The 15,581-nt window shown below is 41.1% G+C and overlaps 2 protein-coding genes across 5 annotated transcripts in view; both read right to left on the reverse strand.

Moving 5' to 3' along the window:
• Positions 1–3,588, reverse strand: part of LOC110508734 (protein patched homolog 1) — a 35,552-nt gene extending 31,964 nt beyond the window's left edge. Inside the window, exons 1-2 of the mRNA XM_021589492.2 lie at positions 3,037–3,588; positions 915–1,107 (exon numbers count right to left, since the gene is read on the reverse strand). Of these exons, the coding sequence (XP_021445167.2) occupies positions 915–1,107; positions 3,037–3,183 (340 nt within the window). The 5' untranslated portion in view covers positions 3,184–3,588. The remainder of the gene's footprint in view (positions 1–914; positions 1,108–3,036) is intronic.
• A 6,422-nt stretch (positions 3,589–10,010) lies between these two features.
• The window catches only part of eif2b3 (eukaryotic translation initiation factor 2B, subunit 3 gamma), a 78,522-nt gene continuing 72,951 nt past the window's right edge, over positions 10,011–15,581 (reverse strand). For all 4 annotated transcript variants that reach the window (XM_021589494.2, XM_036966444.1, XM_036966443.1 and 1 more), the window contains 2 exons: positions 14,875–14,978; positions 10,011–10,233 (listed from right to left, as the gene is read on the reverse strand). In XM_021589494.2, the coding sequence (XP_021445169.1) occupies positions 10,181–10,233; positions 14,875–14,978 (157 nt within the window). In that variant the 3' untranslated portion in view covers positions 10,011–10,180. The remainder of the gene's footprint in view (positions 10,234–14,874; positions 14,979–15,581) is intronic.

The following is a 15,581-nucleotide window of genomic DNA, read 5'->3' on the forward strand; positions in this document are numbered from 1 at the left end:
CAGACCACAGGCATTTCATTGACAACAGTAGTAGTAGTCCCCTTCCCAGCCAAAGTGTTGGTACGGAATAAAATACACAGATACTGAGTGAGTGTTTATACTACAACTGCTGTGACTCTTTTTAGAATGTGCAAAACAGGTGGGAAATCTTCAGTTGTATTAACATATTTTTGTAGGAAAGGGGGTGCTTTTATTGTTGAATGGAATCCAAGAATAGTTATGGACCACACAGGGAGCTAGGGGGGAGGGTCAGCTCCTCAAAGATGGCTAACGATTCACACAGCCCATCTGCTCTTGGGATCAGGAGTGCGGCAAAAGCCTAGGGGGGCTTAAAAGGAATTTGGCAGTGTGAAAACCAAATAAAGCTGCCCGAATATGCACAGATAACCCAGCCTGCACACAGAAAGGACGGCAAATAAAACATGGATCATGGAACCACCATGGCAAACAATACAAGGCTGATGAGAAGAACAAGAGAAGGCTTGCGTGTGCAGTGAACACCAATGCTAGCTCCTTGTGTGCAATAAAGTAGGAATATCTTGACCCATTCTCCATTCCCAATGCAAAGCAACTTTGGCATCAGCAAAAAACACACTCAAAAGTGCAGATCTTACAAAGTACCACAACTTTCAATGTTTACAAAAGATTACAAAGAAAAAAAAAACACATTTTTGTATATCACCCAATCATGAATAACAACTGTAGAGGATCGTCTCTACAAAAAACAGCCATCTCAACTACTGATCGACAAATCAGTCAGACAGCACCCATGCAGTTTCCTGTCCCCCCTTCAGTAGTTTAGATGGCAAAATGTCTACAACAAGTTCATTTGGGCAAAAAAACGACCCCTTTCTCCCCTTCCCAGACACCCCCCCCCCCCAAACCATACCCCAAAACTGAAACGCCAGACTCACCTTCAACCCACAGTTGCTCAATGTCCGTCTCAATGGCAGCAACCCGCAAACCCACAGACAAGGCACCGAACACAAGCAGTCCAATGAAAAGGACTTTCCCACAATGTCGCTGGATGTGACAGCCCAAAGAAAACAGAAGAGCCTGGAACCTCGCCCGAACCCACAACGGGGCTTTCTGACCCACAGCCTTCCCCTAAAGAGACAAGAGGAACATGGAGGGAGAGAAAGGTGTTATTATATTGTTATTACACATTAATAACAACATATTGCATTACATGGACTGTATGGCTATGGCATAGACAAGTTAAAGTTTTCACCAATGGAAGACTACATTGTTTCTAACTGTAAGATAAAAAAAACTCAATATAGTAGTCTTTCTAGTATTACTAAGATTCAACTACAAGGGCAGAGAATGCTATGCTAATAAGATAGCTAACTTGAGTATGACTTTCATTGTGATAACCTGACGTACTTAAGGGCATGTTCAACATTACAGTATCTACTGTATTAGTCAGCTACTTGAGAGTCTTCCTGTCAGTTGTCCTGTAAGCAAATCATATCTATGTGAAATACATCACTGAGCTAATGTCAGATCTAGAGACCATGTGAATATCAGAATATAACCAGCCAGAACCCTAATTGATAGTAGGTCATTGAGGGCCCAACATAAAAAAGAGTAAAGCAATGGCCAGTCTTTGGATTGGAATTGGCCCTCACAGTTGGCACAAGCGAGGTCAAGGTGCCACTCATCACCAGAGGCATGGGGGTTTGCTATGGAATCAAAACCCATGACATCACAATTATGGTTACATGGTTTGGACTTAACAAAAATAAACAGCATAGTTGTCAAATGGGATATCAAGTACTCTATGATGTTCTTGTGTAGACTACTACACATGAGTAATACACTATTAACAACTAGAATTAAATAAGCATCTAATAGAGGCTATCATGTTTGCATACTGCCTTACTCATTTCATATGTATATACTGTATTCTATTCTACTGTGTCTTAGTCAATGCCACACCGACATTGCTCAATGTAACATTTCTATATTTCTTAATTCCATTATTTTACTTTTAGATGTGTGTTTTTGGTTGTGAATCGTTTTAGATAGTACTACACTGTTAAATATTACTACACTGTTGGAGCTAGGAAAAGCATTTCGCTCCACCAGCAATAACATCTGCTAAATATGTGTATGTGACCAATACAATTTGAGTTGAACACTTTTGTGTACTTGGACTTCCATTTTTGTCCAATCTTACTATATTTCCTTTTTTAAACACTCAGCCAGCTGCCCCTAACAACCTCCTGGTAAAAAAATATGAAACCCAATGCTGTTGTGCACTAACGCAACTTCTAGTTTTAAATGGAAGTTAAAAGATGACAAGATTGCACATATTTGAGTCAGGAGTGATGTAGACTATACCGTACTTTCCTTTATAGGCTACATACCTTCTTACAGGCTATGCAAGGATTTGACAATAAGCAGTTTCTATACCAAAAATCCCTTCTCCTATAATTTAAAATGAAAACACTGTCTGAAGACCTTCTACTATACCCTTTCAAACTGTACAAACAATGTCACCGGTCTAGTACAGACACTGGACAGATGTTTTGGTTTCACTTAGGAGTTTTGACACATTTCCAAGCGTTCATGCGGTCCAGTGATGCTTTGTCAGATAAAACGTAATCAGTGAATTCCTCTGTAAGACCCACTGCATTTTCAAACAAACTAGACCACAACGGGGACCCTGAGTGTAACTTGTTACAAACAGAGTTGAACAGATCCCACACACGCAGAAATAACTATTTTGAGTTGTATTGCTTCTAAAAATGAATGGATAAAGTTATTCTCATTCATAGGGGGATCGGGGCTGGAAGTGTAAAATCAGTGCGTGCCAGTAAATGTTACAATGTAACACCGAAATATCACTAGAGTGTAATATCACCGTGTATATCACATTGTATGACATTTTGACATAAAACTCCCTCAATTGATATTCCTCCATTCGAGTAGTAATAACATCAGTTTCCGCAAAAGTACCAGAACATAACACTCATTCACAGAGACGATGAATGAAACATTAAGCATATTCCATCGAAAGCATTTCATCACCTTAGAAATCTGTTTTAATGCGAAAGCAGCGTGGCAGTAGCTGGGTCTCCGGAGAAGATCTGAGTTTACTGGCGGCGGAGAACGCATATAATTTGGGGGTAAATCTCCAAAAACACCGGCCCCTGGGACTCTGGGATCCGAGGCCATAGTCCAAACAAGAAAACAAAGCACAGAGCAAAGCAAGAGAGAAACAGTGCGAGTTCAGCAAAAGCGACAATAATCCAAGATAGAATACTAGCGCATCCACCGGGTAAAAGTTTGGATAATATATTCTAGTCTTTCCTTGAGCCAAAGTCTTGCAACTCCATCCCAACATTATGTGCCCAAATCCGTATAGATCCTTCAGTCTTCATCCGTCCTAATAGCTTATAAAACAACGTTTCGAAGTAGGAACGTCTCGATCAGATCTCTAAGTCTGCCTCTGATCCCGTAGCAGTAACATTTGGAGAAGTTAGCCCCTCTGCAAATCCTGAAAAGGGTGGTTTGATGGAAAAGTGCTCTGGTTCTCATTGGCCAAGGAAGAGGCAAATTACTTTGCAAACATCTCCTATTATTAGCTGCTAAGCAACAGCTCACCAAAGTGGAGAGAGGGGGAGACCACCCAGGCAGCCCTTCAAATCGAGGGGAGGGGGGAGAGCGAGGGGGCGTCAGAGAGAGGAACTCTTTCAATAAACTCAGCACACTGCTGCCTGCCCTGTTCTGCACACTCCCAATTGCCTTATCTCGGTTATAAGAAGCAATCACACATGCCATCTATTGATAAAACAGACACTTTATTTTTTAATCCAGAGTCGGATATAAATAAAAGTAGAAATTAATCGAGTAGTTTCTCACACATAAATACATGGGACTGAATAGTCTAAATTGTGTACTAAACTAGCCTTATTTATTGGCATGAGAGTTTTCAACTCTATAAAGTAAACCAAGTGTTAACTGTAAAACATTCAATGTTACTTTTAAAATAGGTTTAAACCAATTCTAACTCTCAGACTATGGTTCACACCTTCAAAGTGAATTCCTTTGCTTGACTTTGGCCTAAATTAAATAGTGAGATTTATAAAACAAGATATACTCGGTTTGGTACTGTATTATGTGTGCAGGGGTTGTGTCTATTTACACATAATTGCTAAGGATTTACTGACATGGTTAATTCCACTGTGCTGTGCAGTTTCCCAAACAGCTGTGATGAGTGTGTGTGGTGTTGGTCTTCAACATTGACAGCTGTAGGTTCTACTTGCCCTGGTGTAGGGCATTTCACTTCTAATGGGGTTTGAGCAGACCCTCCTACTATTGCCAGGTAGTTATTTGTTTCCTCTCTGTCACAGCCTACTGTCAAGTACTTCATTCTAACTTTGTTTACCTGAGTCTGAAGGCAATATAGTTTATTATAGAGTGAATGTAAGACATGTATACACCAGGAGGGTGTAGGCCTGCACAAAAGCAATATAAAGTATAGATTATTTGTGCTCTATTGAATAAATAAATGCAGTCAGGAGTGAAAAAAAATCCATGCACTTGTCTTGATAACCACTTTATTACAGAAAGTTAAATGACAACAAATGATTATGGTTGGCATACGTAACAATCAAGATGGGACAACAAACTGCTGATAAGTTAAATAAACTTGCTACTTGCACTTTGGATGTGTAACAACAGCAATAGTTGCCACTTTATGGAACCATTAAGGGTATTTCCTCCCAGCTCTATAATCTTTTCATCTTGTACATTGTTCAAAAACTGTGAAGAGAATGACTTCACATTTAAATAGATTAGCACACACCTACATGACTGAGACATACTCTCTTTTAGTCTACGCATCATTTGGCCAATTTATAAAAAACATTTCAGTTGGTGGATAACATGTAGCTTTCAACCCAGGCCTTCAAGATGACCATTGGACTGCCAATTAGATTTAGACGTGAAGAAGTGTGATACTTGAGAAGCATACATGTATAATTGCAACTGTATCAGTATACATACACAACGTTACATACTGTAGGGGATTTTTGATTTAATTCAATGCAAACCTCAGACTCCAGGTCTAGCCTACATACCGTGTGTGAGTGTGGACAGAGATGAGTGGGAAAGGATATTCATATCATGGTGGCATACAGGGGTGGTACTAGAGATCAGCTAGTTACTCAATTTGTTCAATTGGATGAGGGGAAAAGGCAACTGGAAATTGGAGCTAATATGGAATGTGAGGAATTGCCCTGTGTGGTAGGGGGCCCCTTGAAGCCTAACAAACTGAGGGAGGTCTGGTCCGAGGTCTAGAGGCCTTGGATAAATAAACCCCAGAGATGACCATGCGCTGTCCAGATATCTGCCATCACACAGCCTCCCCAACATAAACCACTCCCTCTCGGGCCCTGGCCTGCCTGCCTAGCCCCGGTTCTGTATGTGCAATAGCAAAGTACGGAACCACTCTCGCACTAAAGCATCACACGATCTGTGCTGCAGTTGACCGCGTGATTAGTTTTCGTAAACCTAGGCGTGCTTACATTTCTTTCTCATATGGACCAGTGGAGACGGGCACACATTCTACTAGGTTAGAGTTCACATGAACTGACGGGGCCAAATCATTTGCAGTTTACGTTAGCACCTAGAAAGTGGGATAAAATTGAGTTTCTTGGGGGTTTAGTTGTTATTTGTGAAATAGTACATGCAGAGAAGTTCAAGTTTTAAATGCTAAAAAGGCTGGTCTTCTGGACACAGATTAAGTATATTCCTGGACTAAAAAGCATGTTCAATGGGTATTCTCCCTTGAAATAGGTTTTTAGTCCAGGACTAGTCTTAGGGACTGCACAAGCCGCACCGAATGTTGATCTGCCGTTCATCTGCAATTCTTTCGCCTTTTGTTCGGCCCGGTGTGTTTAAGGGACCACCCGCCGGTAGGCATCTGACTGCTGACATTTCGGCCAGTTTTCACTCGGTTGGCAAATTATGCCAGCAAATTAAGTCTGGAGCGGCACTCTGTTCAGAGGTGCTAAGTACTCTCAGCTGGCAAACTACTGGTGTCCATGCCTTTAATATGTGTCCAGGAAACCAACCCATAAGGGTAGAACTTGGCATAGCGGCAATTTTTGTACATCATATGAAAGTCAACAAAATAAGTAACTTTAGTTTTGTAGATACATTAATTTCAATTTTTTTAACAACCGTGCAACTACTTGTAACTTCATATGGCTGATAGGCTACATATAACTTCTGGCTATGATGTGTGAATAAGGCATTCTGGTAACCAGAACAATTACAATGTTCAACATGGTATAAGGTATTCTTTTTCAGCAGGGATCACATTTTTCTGCCAACATTTCTGGGGACCCGATTTTTCCCCAAAGAATTTCTCACTCCACCCACCCCAAATCTAATGACACCTTAAAATCAGTACATTTAGACTTTTACATTAACAAATGTCCTTCAATTAATTGCCTTTTCATCTCTTATCAAAATGAAAAGAAACCAATAAATACATTTACTCAATAAAATTGCATTTTCTAATTAACTTTCCCAAAAACATGGAATATTGTCCCATACAATAATCAGTACTCTTGATTTGTTCCAAAAATAATTGGTGACCCCACTGCAGTTCCCCCCCAAACCCACTAGGGGTCGCGACCCCGACTTTGAATACCACTGATTTAAGTTAAATTTATTTTATGTTATTGCAACAGATACATTCCATAAAGAGTGCACTAATTCCACCTTCAACCCACATTTGTCCACTTTTAAACAATATTTGTCCAAACAGAACCCATTACAATCGATTACAATCACTATTAACTAAATGGATTTCAGGTTTGAATAAATCAATAACCAAAACATATCACAATCATGTATTTGAATCAACAAGTGCCAAACCGTAATGATAACAGTGCAACAGTATTACAAGTAATAACAGTAGTATATTTACACAGTAATAAGCACGCAGCACAAATGTGTACAATCCATGGAGGGACCTATTTACTCTTAAGTCATCCTCTATTCTTAGGTACTGTTAACTTCTATCATTTACTCTTAAGTCATCTTTTCACTGCTGGTGTTTGAAGCAACAAAAAAAAGACACAACGAACCAAACCAATATTCATTAGCGCATGTTTAATGAATGTTTACGAAGGGCTTTTTTAAGTATTGGTAAGCCAAAAGGTGCATTGTAGCAGAATGACGTGTACATGTAAGCATTGAAGGGATGTCTTTAAAAGAAGAGACCTGCCACACAGCCAGAGATACGATTCATTATGATAATGTATTTCTTTCCCCCTTTGTCATGTAATGAATGGTTTGGTTCCCTTAAAGAGGTATTGTCAGACTTTGGCAGGTGGCAACGATAGCAGAATCAAACTTTGTTTATGGGTCTCTCATCAACTTATCATTTATTTATCTACCTGTTATGTACCTATATTGTGAGGTGGGTTGGGGTTGAATTGAAAGAAAGCGAGGAGAACAGACTACAAATAAAATGCATTGACATGTGTAGTCAGGGCTCTGACATCACTGCATCATGATCCATTGAAACGTAATATGAAATTATGCACTGCTCTGGTCTTTGCAAGTTTAAAACTACAAACTGGTACACATAAGCAAAGAGTATGTATCATATATCATCTGACAGGAACAGTTAAATCACCCAGAAGAGCTTTGCATCCATAAAAGAAAACATATCACACAGGGGAATGCATTTAATCTGGCAACACTAAATAAAAATAGCCGGTTGCCAGACTGTCTGACAGACTCAATTAAATACATTAACTGGTGACAAAACCTGTGCACATGGCCCAACATGGCTTTGTCTGGTCTGCTGACTGTGGTGCAGATCATTTATCATACCTCTAACCTGCTGCACAGCTTGTTTAGCTAGCTGAAAGCCATGGTGGTTTACTACTGAGATATATCGGAGTTGGTGTGCCTCACGTTCCTATAGGTTATTATACTATACATGGATCCCCCCCCCCCCACGCACCCTTTGTTGAAGTAGCATAAGCAAGTGTTATTTCTGTTGAGCTGCTTAAAAAGACAGTGTGTGTGTGTGTGCTTCTGTGCATTGAGGTGGGCGTGAGGGTTGAACGGAGGCATGGGGGACGCAGCAGTGTCTCAAAAGGTAGGGCTGCAAAAAAGGGAGGAAATTAGTTTGTGCCTCAAGAACAGAGAAGACAAATTGAGGAAGTGTTCTGTTAATGTGTAGAGGTCAGCAACAGACATGCTGGTTTTTGCCACTTGGGTGGCCTAGCCAGTCTCTCACCCTCCAACATGCTCAGCCCTCCAGCCCCAAAACCACCCACCCCAAAAGTCCCAAACTCCACCCCACCACACACACACTCCTCCCTTGGAGCAGAGCTTCTCTTCCCTTTCCCCCTAGATGTCATTTGGTCAGTTTGACCAGCACACATTTGGCCTGGAAGCCAGGGCAGGGTACTCCTCCACAAGAACTGATGTCAACCAGCTCTCTCGCCTGGTGTGAGTCCCAAATGGCACCCTAATCCCTATACGGATTTGATTTATTTACTGCACTACTAAAACGGGGAATATGGTGCCATTTGGGACACAGCCTCTTGGACCAGCTCCTGGACAGTATTTATATTACTGTCTACATGTCGTCTCCATTGGCTTCACAAGGACCACTGCACTTACACTACTTCCTGCAACTGCCAAAGGCACATTACACCACTGCCTGCCTGTTAACATTAGTATCTTTATTTGGATTAGAGCCTGCCAACGTTCACGGCTAGCCATGCAGCTGAGCTGACACAGAGGTACGGAGGTGTGGACAGAGGAAATCAACAATCATAAAAAATTGCAGTGGTACATCTAGAAGACATTAAACATTCCATTTCTTTTCATCACTTTGAAAAAGTTCCCAAACTCTGTTGAGTGACCACTCTAATTAATTTCATCCTTTATAGTCTGTCCATGGTGGTGGGACATGTTTTATCATAGTAACAAATAGCCCTATGGAGACTAACCCAGAGACGAGAGCTGATATATGATCTGTTGGATGACATCTGATCCCGAGCCCTGGAAAACACAAGCATCTGCCACATTCGGACCAGAGAGGTGGGGACTGACACTGAACATAGAGCTGGTTAACTCCTAACCTAACTAACACAGCCACAAGGACTTGGGAGTTGGCTGCTGTATAAATATACAAACCTGGCTTTAAAAAAAACAACCCATGCCAGATCTCATAAATTGGACTTGATGCTCTCAGGTCAGAGGCTGCAGAAAGGGTTAAAGCAGGAAGAAGAATGAAAATAATATTATCTTTAATTTATGTTACCATTTATCTGTGTATGCAAGTCTTTAAATGGCCACAAAAAAGGACTCCTTCGAAGATTTTTTTTTACAATAACTTTTGTATCGGGACTTGAATCTACTGTCTGTATAAAGAAAATAAAAAAGCAAAAGTGAGTTGAAAGTTTAGTTATTCTAGCATCACTAACGACAAAAACAAAAGAAGAGAAAAGACAGACAACATAATTACTCTGCCAATGACGATAAATGACTATTGGTCACGGACACAATATGAAGCAGGCCACTGTAAATCACACGACAGACGGAGCATCTTCCTGGAGATCTGTCGTCGTTTGTGACTAAGGAACTTCAGACCTGTAATTTAAGAAATGCGCTGGCGAAAGAATGCAATAAATCTTTGACAGCAAAGAAAAAAAGTCAAGAGACCAACTCCTAAATTCCTATCAGTTTGTGAACGTGGGAGGGATTATGTGTTACTTGATGAGATCTCACTGGGTGGTCCAGCCCACCATTTTTGTGTACAAATAAACTTAACCCCCAATGTGCTGCTCTGGTCCTCTGCTGCACCACACGTCATAGACACAGACTACCAGGCTGTATAGTCGTGTGAAGAAATGTATGTATAGACGACAACACACGGACCGAACAAACACTTGACAAAGCTTTATAGAATCACCCAGAAATAACAGACAAGACTCACACAAAGAACACCACTGAAACTGATCCTTGGGATAAATAAAATTGCTTTTATTTGGACACAATGTAAAAAAAAAGACAATGGAGATGGTGGGGTGATGTGTGGAACTGCCTGGTGGTCAGTTAGTTTGCCTCACTGCTCTGGTCTGTTGGATCGGTCAATAAGGCGTTGTTCCCATCGGTCAGTCTTCCCCCTTGTCTAGATCTCCATCAGCTGGTCAGTTCCAACGATCACCTCGTTAGTCCTTTCAGCTACAGGTGAGAAGAAACCTCTCACAATTAGATATTTGAGTTAGAAGATTATGAACTTTTGTTCTTCTGTAGAAGATTTGAGATGGACTGTATAATTAAGCAGGCCGAAGATCCCTAGACCTATAGCGAGTGGTTAATTGGGTTTGTAAAACAACAGTGTTCGATAAACTGAAGTCAAGTTCTGGTCTTTGAAGTACTTTTCAAGCAGAAATTAAGGTCACAAGGCAGTTAACATGCTCAACTCAGACAAAAAGTATGCAGTGCATTGCAAAACTATTCAGACATTTTGGATGTCTTCACATTTCGTGTTACAAAGTGGGATTAAAATGGATGTAATTGTAATTTATTTTGTCAACAATCTACACAAAATACTCTGTCAAAGTGGAAGATTTTTTATATACACTACCGTTCAAAAGTTAGGGGTCACTTAGAAATGTACATGTTAAAAAAGAAAAGCAGATTCTTTTGTCCATTAGAAATAAGTCCTTGTTTAAAATAACATCAAATTGATCAGAAATACAGTGTAGACATTGTTAATGTTGTAAATGACTATTGTAGCTGGAAACGGCAGATTTTTTATGGAATATCTACATAGGCGCACAGAGGCCCATTATCAGCAACCATCACTCCTGTGTTCCAATGGCACGTTGTGTTAGCTAATCCAAAATGATAATTTTAAAAGGCTAATTGATCATTAGAAAACCATTTTGCAATTATGTTAGCACAGCTGAAAAATGTGTTGAAGCAAAGCAAGCAATAACACTGGCCTTTTTTAGACTAGTTGAGTATCTGGAGCATCAGCATTTGTGGGTTCGATTACAGGCTCAAAAAGGCCAGAAACAAAGACTTTCTTTTGAAACTTCTCAGTCTATTCTTGTTCTGAGAAATGGCTATTCCATGCAAGAAATTGCCAAAAAACGGAAGATCTCATACAACGCTGTGTACTTCTTCCTTCGCAGAAAAGCGCAAATTGGCTCTAACCAGAATAGAAAAAGGAGTGAGAGGCCACAGTGCACAACTGAGCAAGAGGACAAGTACATTAGAGTGTCTTGTTTGAGAAACAGACGCCTCACAAGTCTTCAACTGGCAGCTTCATTAAATAGTACCCGCAAAACACCAGTCTCAACGCCAACAGTGAAGATGCTGGCCTTCGAGTTCCTCTGTCCAGTGTCTGTGTTCTTTTGCCCATCTTTATCTTTTCTTTTTATTTGCCAGTCTGAGATATGTTTTTTTCTTTGCAACTCTGCCTAGAAGGCGAGCATCCCAGTGTCGACGTCTTCACTGTTGACGTTGAGATTGTCCATATACCACAAACCCCTGAGGAAGCTTATTGCTATTATAAACTGGTTACCAATGTAATTGGAGCAGTAAAAATACATGTTTTGTCATAGCCATAGTATACGGTCTGATATACAATGGCTATCAGCCAATCAACATTCAGGGCTAGAACCACCCAGTTTATAATGGTGCTTTTAGAACAGCTATCTTTTCCAATGGCTGTGATGGGAGAAAACTGAGAAAGGATCAACAACATTGTAGTGAGTCAATGCTAATGACCTAAATGACAGAGTGAAAAGAAGAATACAAATGTACATAATTTACAAAAATATGTATCTTGTATGCAACCAGCAAAGGAAGACACTTCGCTGGTTGTGTAACACTTTTTGTTTGGGTAAAATCTAACACGGCACTGAGTAAATGCTTCCTTTTCAAGCATGGTGGTGGCTGCATCATGGTATGGGTATGCTTGACATCTGCACATACTCTGGAGTTTTTCAGGATAAAAAGAAACGGGATGGAGCTAAGCACATGCAACATCCTAGAGGAAAACCTGCTTCAGTCTGCTTTACTCCAGAGACTAGGAGAGGAGTTCACCATTCAGCAGACCAATAACCTAACAAGACCAAATCTACACAAGTTGCTTACCAAGAACAAAGCGAATGTTCCTGAGTGGCCAAGTTACAGTTTTGACTTAAACCTGCTTGAAAATCTGTTAAGACTTGCTGTCTAGCCATGATCCCCAACATCTTGACAGAGCTTGAAGAATTGTTAAAAGAATAAATGGGCAAATATTGCACAATCCAGGTGTGTAAAGCTTTTATAGAATTACCCAATAAGATCCACAGCTTTAAAATGCCGATGCCAAAGGTGTTTCTAACATGAATTGACTCAGGGAACTGAATACTTATGTAACAACATTTTAGTAATTTAATTTCTCTTGAAAATAATATGATTTTTCTTTCACTTTGACAGATTATTTTGTGTAGATTGTTGAACAAAACAAAAAGCAAAATGAATCCATTTTAATCCCACATTGTAACACAGTAAAGGGAATAAATCCAAGGGTTTTGAATACTTTTACAAGGCGCTGTATATTTTCACAATGTGCCAAATCATACACATTTATAGGATTTCGAAACTTTCCCTCTCAATGACAGATGGATCAGGATTTCAGGAGAAAAACAAGGTGAACGCAGATGATTCTTTCCCTCACATAAGGGTGATGCCTAACAGCCTATTGAGACAAACCTGAGGAGAGCCTGCTATCCATCCAGAGCAAAAAAGCTAATCCAAACTAAACCGGGGAAAGTGATTCATGATCCATATAAATACATTTTAGTGTGAAGGAATCTGAACAAAGGCTCTGTTTTTGCATTCAGAGTTAGGAGGAAAGAGAAACAGAGCATGAAACACAAGGAGAGCAGTGTATTTGTGAGGGAGAGGAGGGGAGGAGGAAGAGCATATCTGTCTCCCTGAAGCATGGAGAACAGTCTTCTTCCTTTATGAAGCAGCAGCAACACCTGCAGAGTCCCACCGCCACCTGACTGCTTGTGCAGTCAGAAGACTTCTGTCTGTCTGTCTGTAGCTGCCTGACAGGGTGGTCTCTCTCTCCACAGACACTTCCATCTAACTGCTTTATGAGTGGAGGCATAATGCTTTTACCAGCCATACTCCTCATTTATCCTCTGACGAGAGAGGCAACCCACCTGATACGGATGGTGTTCAGAAGCAAACTGAGCCTGTGAGGAGCAACTGCTTCAGGGGATTTATATATAAAGCAACTGCTCTTTGTTTCATATGGATATCATTTCTGTAAAAGAGAACCCACTGTTCACAGTATGCATGTAATATGTATGTATACACAGTGGGCCAATAGCTTGGGGTGATAGAAGTCAAAGCTGTATGTCTGATGGATAGCCATGAATAGGACCACCCTGTGAAGCCAGATTGAAAGGGAAAATAAATACCTTTTACTTCAAAACTAAGTGTTAGTATATCAATCCGAGACAGTCACTATAGAAGAGAAGGCTGTATCTAAGCACTATCCAACCTTACGGCGAAGGCAAAGTTCAGGTTTAACATTAATTTGGCCTTAATTATCCATTTCACGTAAGAAGAAAAAAAGAACAGTACTTTTTATATCATTAAGATTAAACTATTCAAATTGAAGGGGAACTTGGCACTTTGATATGATGAGTCAAAGTGCTTTTGACTTCAGATCTTAAAAGAGAACGGTTGTTGGCATCCTCCGGGCTATTTCGAGACTTTATGGCAGTTATTATAAGTGATGCTTTTATAATGATAGGTTATATTAACCTCTGCTCTGTGGCACTCTGTTAGCCTTTTTTCAGGGGCTATCTTTGAATTGTGCTCTCTTGCTGTGCTGTGCTTTAAGCTTATAGGAGTTAGGTGGTGTTGGTGGCAAGGGAGGGGGATGGGGGTGGATGCTGGGCTGGGGGGACTGAGTGTATGGGAAGTACAAGGATCTAGCTTGTAATTTGGGATTTCTGGGAGCCGTTCCATAAGCCAGTGCTTTCCAGGTTATGGCAGGCTAATCAGGTCCAGTCGCACTCCGATAACCATAACGGGCTGGGAAGTTGGATGGGCAGGGTGGAAGGGGGTCGGTTGGGAGGGAGGTAAACGTTGCAGTATTTGGTGCAGGGGGCCATGGTGTAGCAACACCCTGTTGTTCAGTCAATTAGGCTGAGCAGGCCTTGGACATCTTAGGGGCGCCCCTGACAGTGTCATTGATGGAGAGGTTAGAGACCAGGCCAGGACCACCCGGAATTCAACAGCCACCAGACACCCTTCCCCCCACCCCCACAATCCCCAAAACACACACTAACATACAAACACACAGGAACACACACACAACCCCCCAGCTTGATCAAGGACTATGGACAAGGGGATTAAGAATATTCCAAAAATAGGGTTAGGTTTAAATGCGCTTTAAGAAGGAGAATAAAACACATGGCACACGCAGGCGTGCGCCACACACACATTCACCCAGTCACATAAACATTGACCCACACAAATTCACACCCAATAATCCCAATTTCTACTTTTGGAACATTCCTCCTGGATACAATACTACATGACTTGTAGGATGTGTCATTTCTGCCCGTTGAGGGATGCAAAATTCAGGTACCTTTCTCAAACTCCCATTTTTTCCCCAGAAATCCCAGTGGAAAGTTTCCTGGATTTCCTACTTATTCTCTCCTGATTTGGGGAATCTACCAAACAGGATTTCTGGAAAACCTGGGAAATTTTGGGGCACCGGAATCTACTGCTGCTAGTTAGAGTAGAGGGGAGTGGGACTGTGTGTGATAGCAAGGTGAGGTGAGGCAGTAGTATGCTCACCATCTGGCTCTATGCGCTGGGCACTCCCCACCAGGCAGTATTTGATGTCTGCACCTCGGCCAATCACAGCATTACTGCAGATCACACTGCCCTGGATGTTACACCTGTAGAACAAACACAGAGCAGCATCAACTGTCAGTCCCCCTTAAGAACTAGTACATTATCACACTGTGCAGCTTGTGGGTATCTGTGAAGACATCGCAGCAGAGTTGATTTGTGGCCAGTGGACACTGAAATAACACAGTCAAAATCCTGGTTTTATGTACTGTTTAAACATCTACTCCAATTTCAAGGAGGCCGTTTTCTGGATGAACAGTAACATTGTCCCGTTGTCTGTGGCTGCTTTAAACTGCGCACGCACACACACACACATTTTCCAGGGATCATTTTGGCACTATAAAAACTGTATAACTTTATTTGCCCAGTTTGATGTTTACGTGACATGCCTGGGCCAGGCCAGGTTTTTTTTCAGAGTGGAAGAAGAACATATTTACAATGAACACTTCTCTTTCATGTCTTCAGCTAATTGCCCAGCTGAGGGAGGTCCTTGTCCTTTCCTGCCTCTGACCCCCCTTAAAAGGAAACATGATCCCTCAGAGTTTTCAGCTGTCTTGTTTTATTTTCCTAAAGAGACTAGATTAGCGTCAGTGTTTCCCCTGTGTTCATTCATTGTTGCCGCCACACCAATTATTTTATTTATGGAAAAA

The sequence above is a fragment of the Oncorhynchus mykiss genome, chromosome 28, assembly GCF_013265735.2.
Source record: "Oncorhynchus mykiss isolate Arlee chromosome 28, USDA_OmykA_1.1, whole genome shotgun sequence".
In the NCBI taxonomy this organism is placed as follows: Eukaryota; Metazoa; Chordata; class Actinopteri; order Salmoniformes; family Salmonidae; genus Oncorhynchus; species Oncorhynchus mykiss.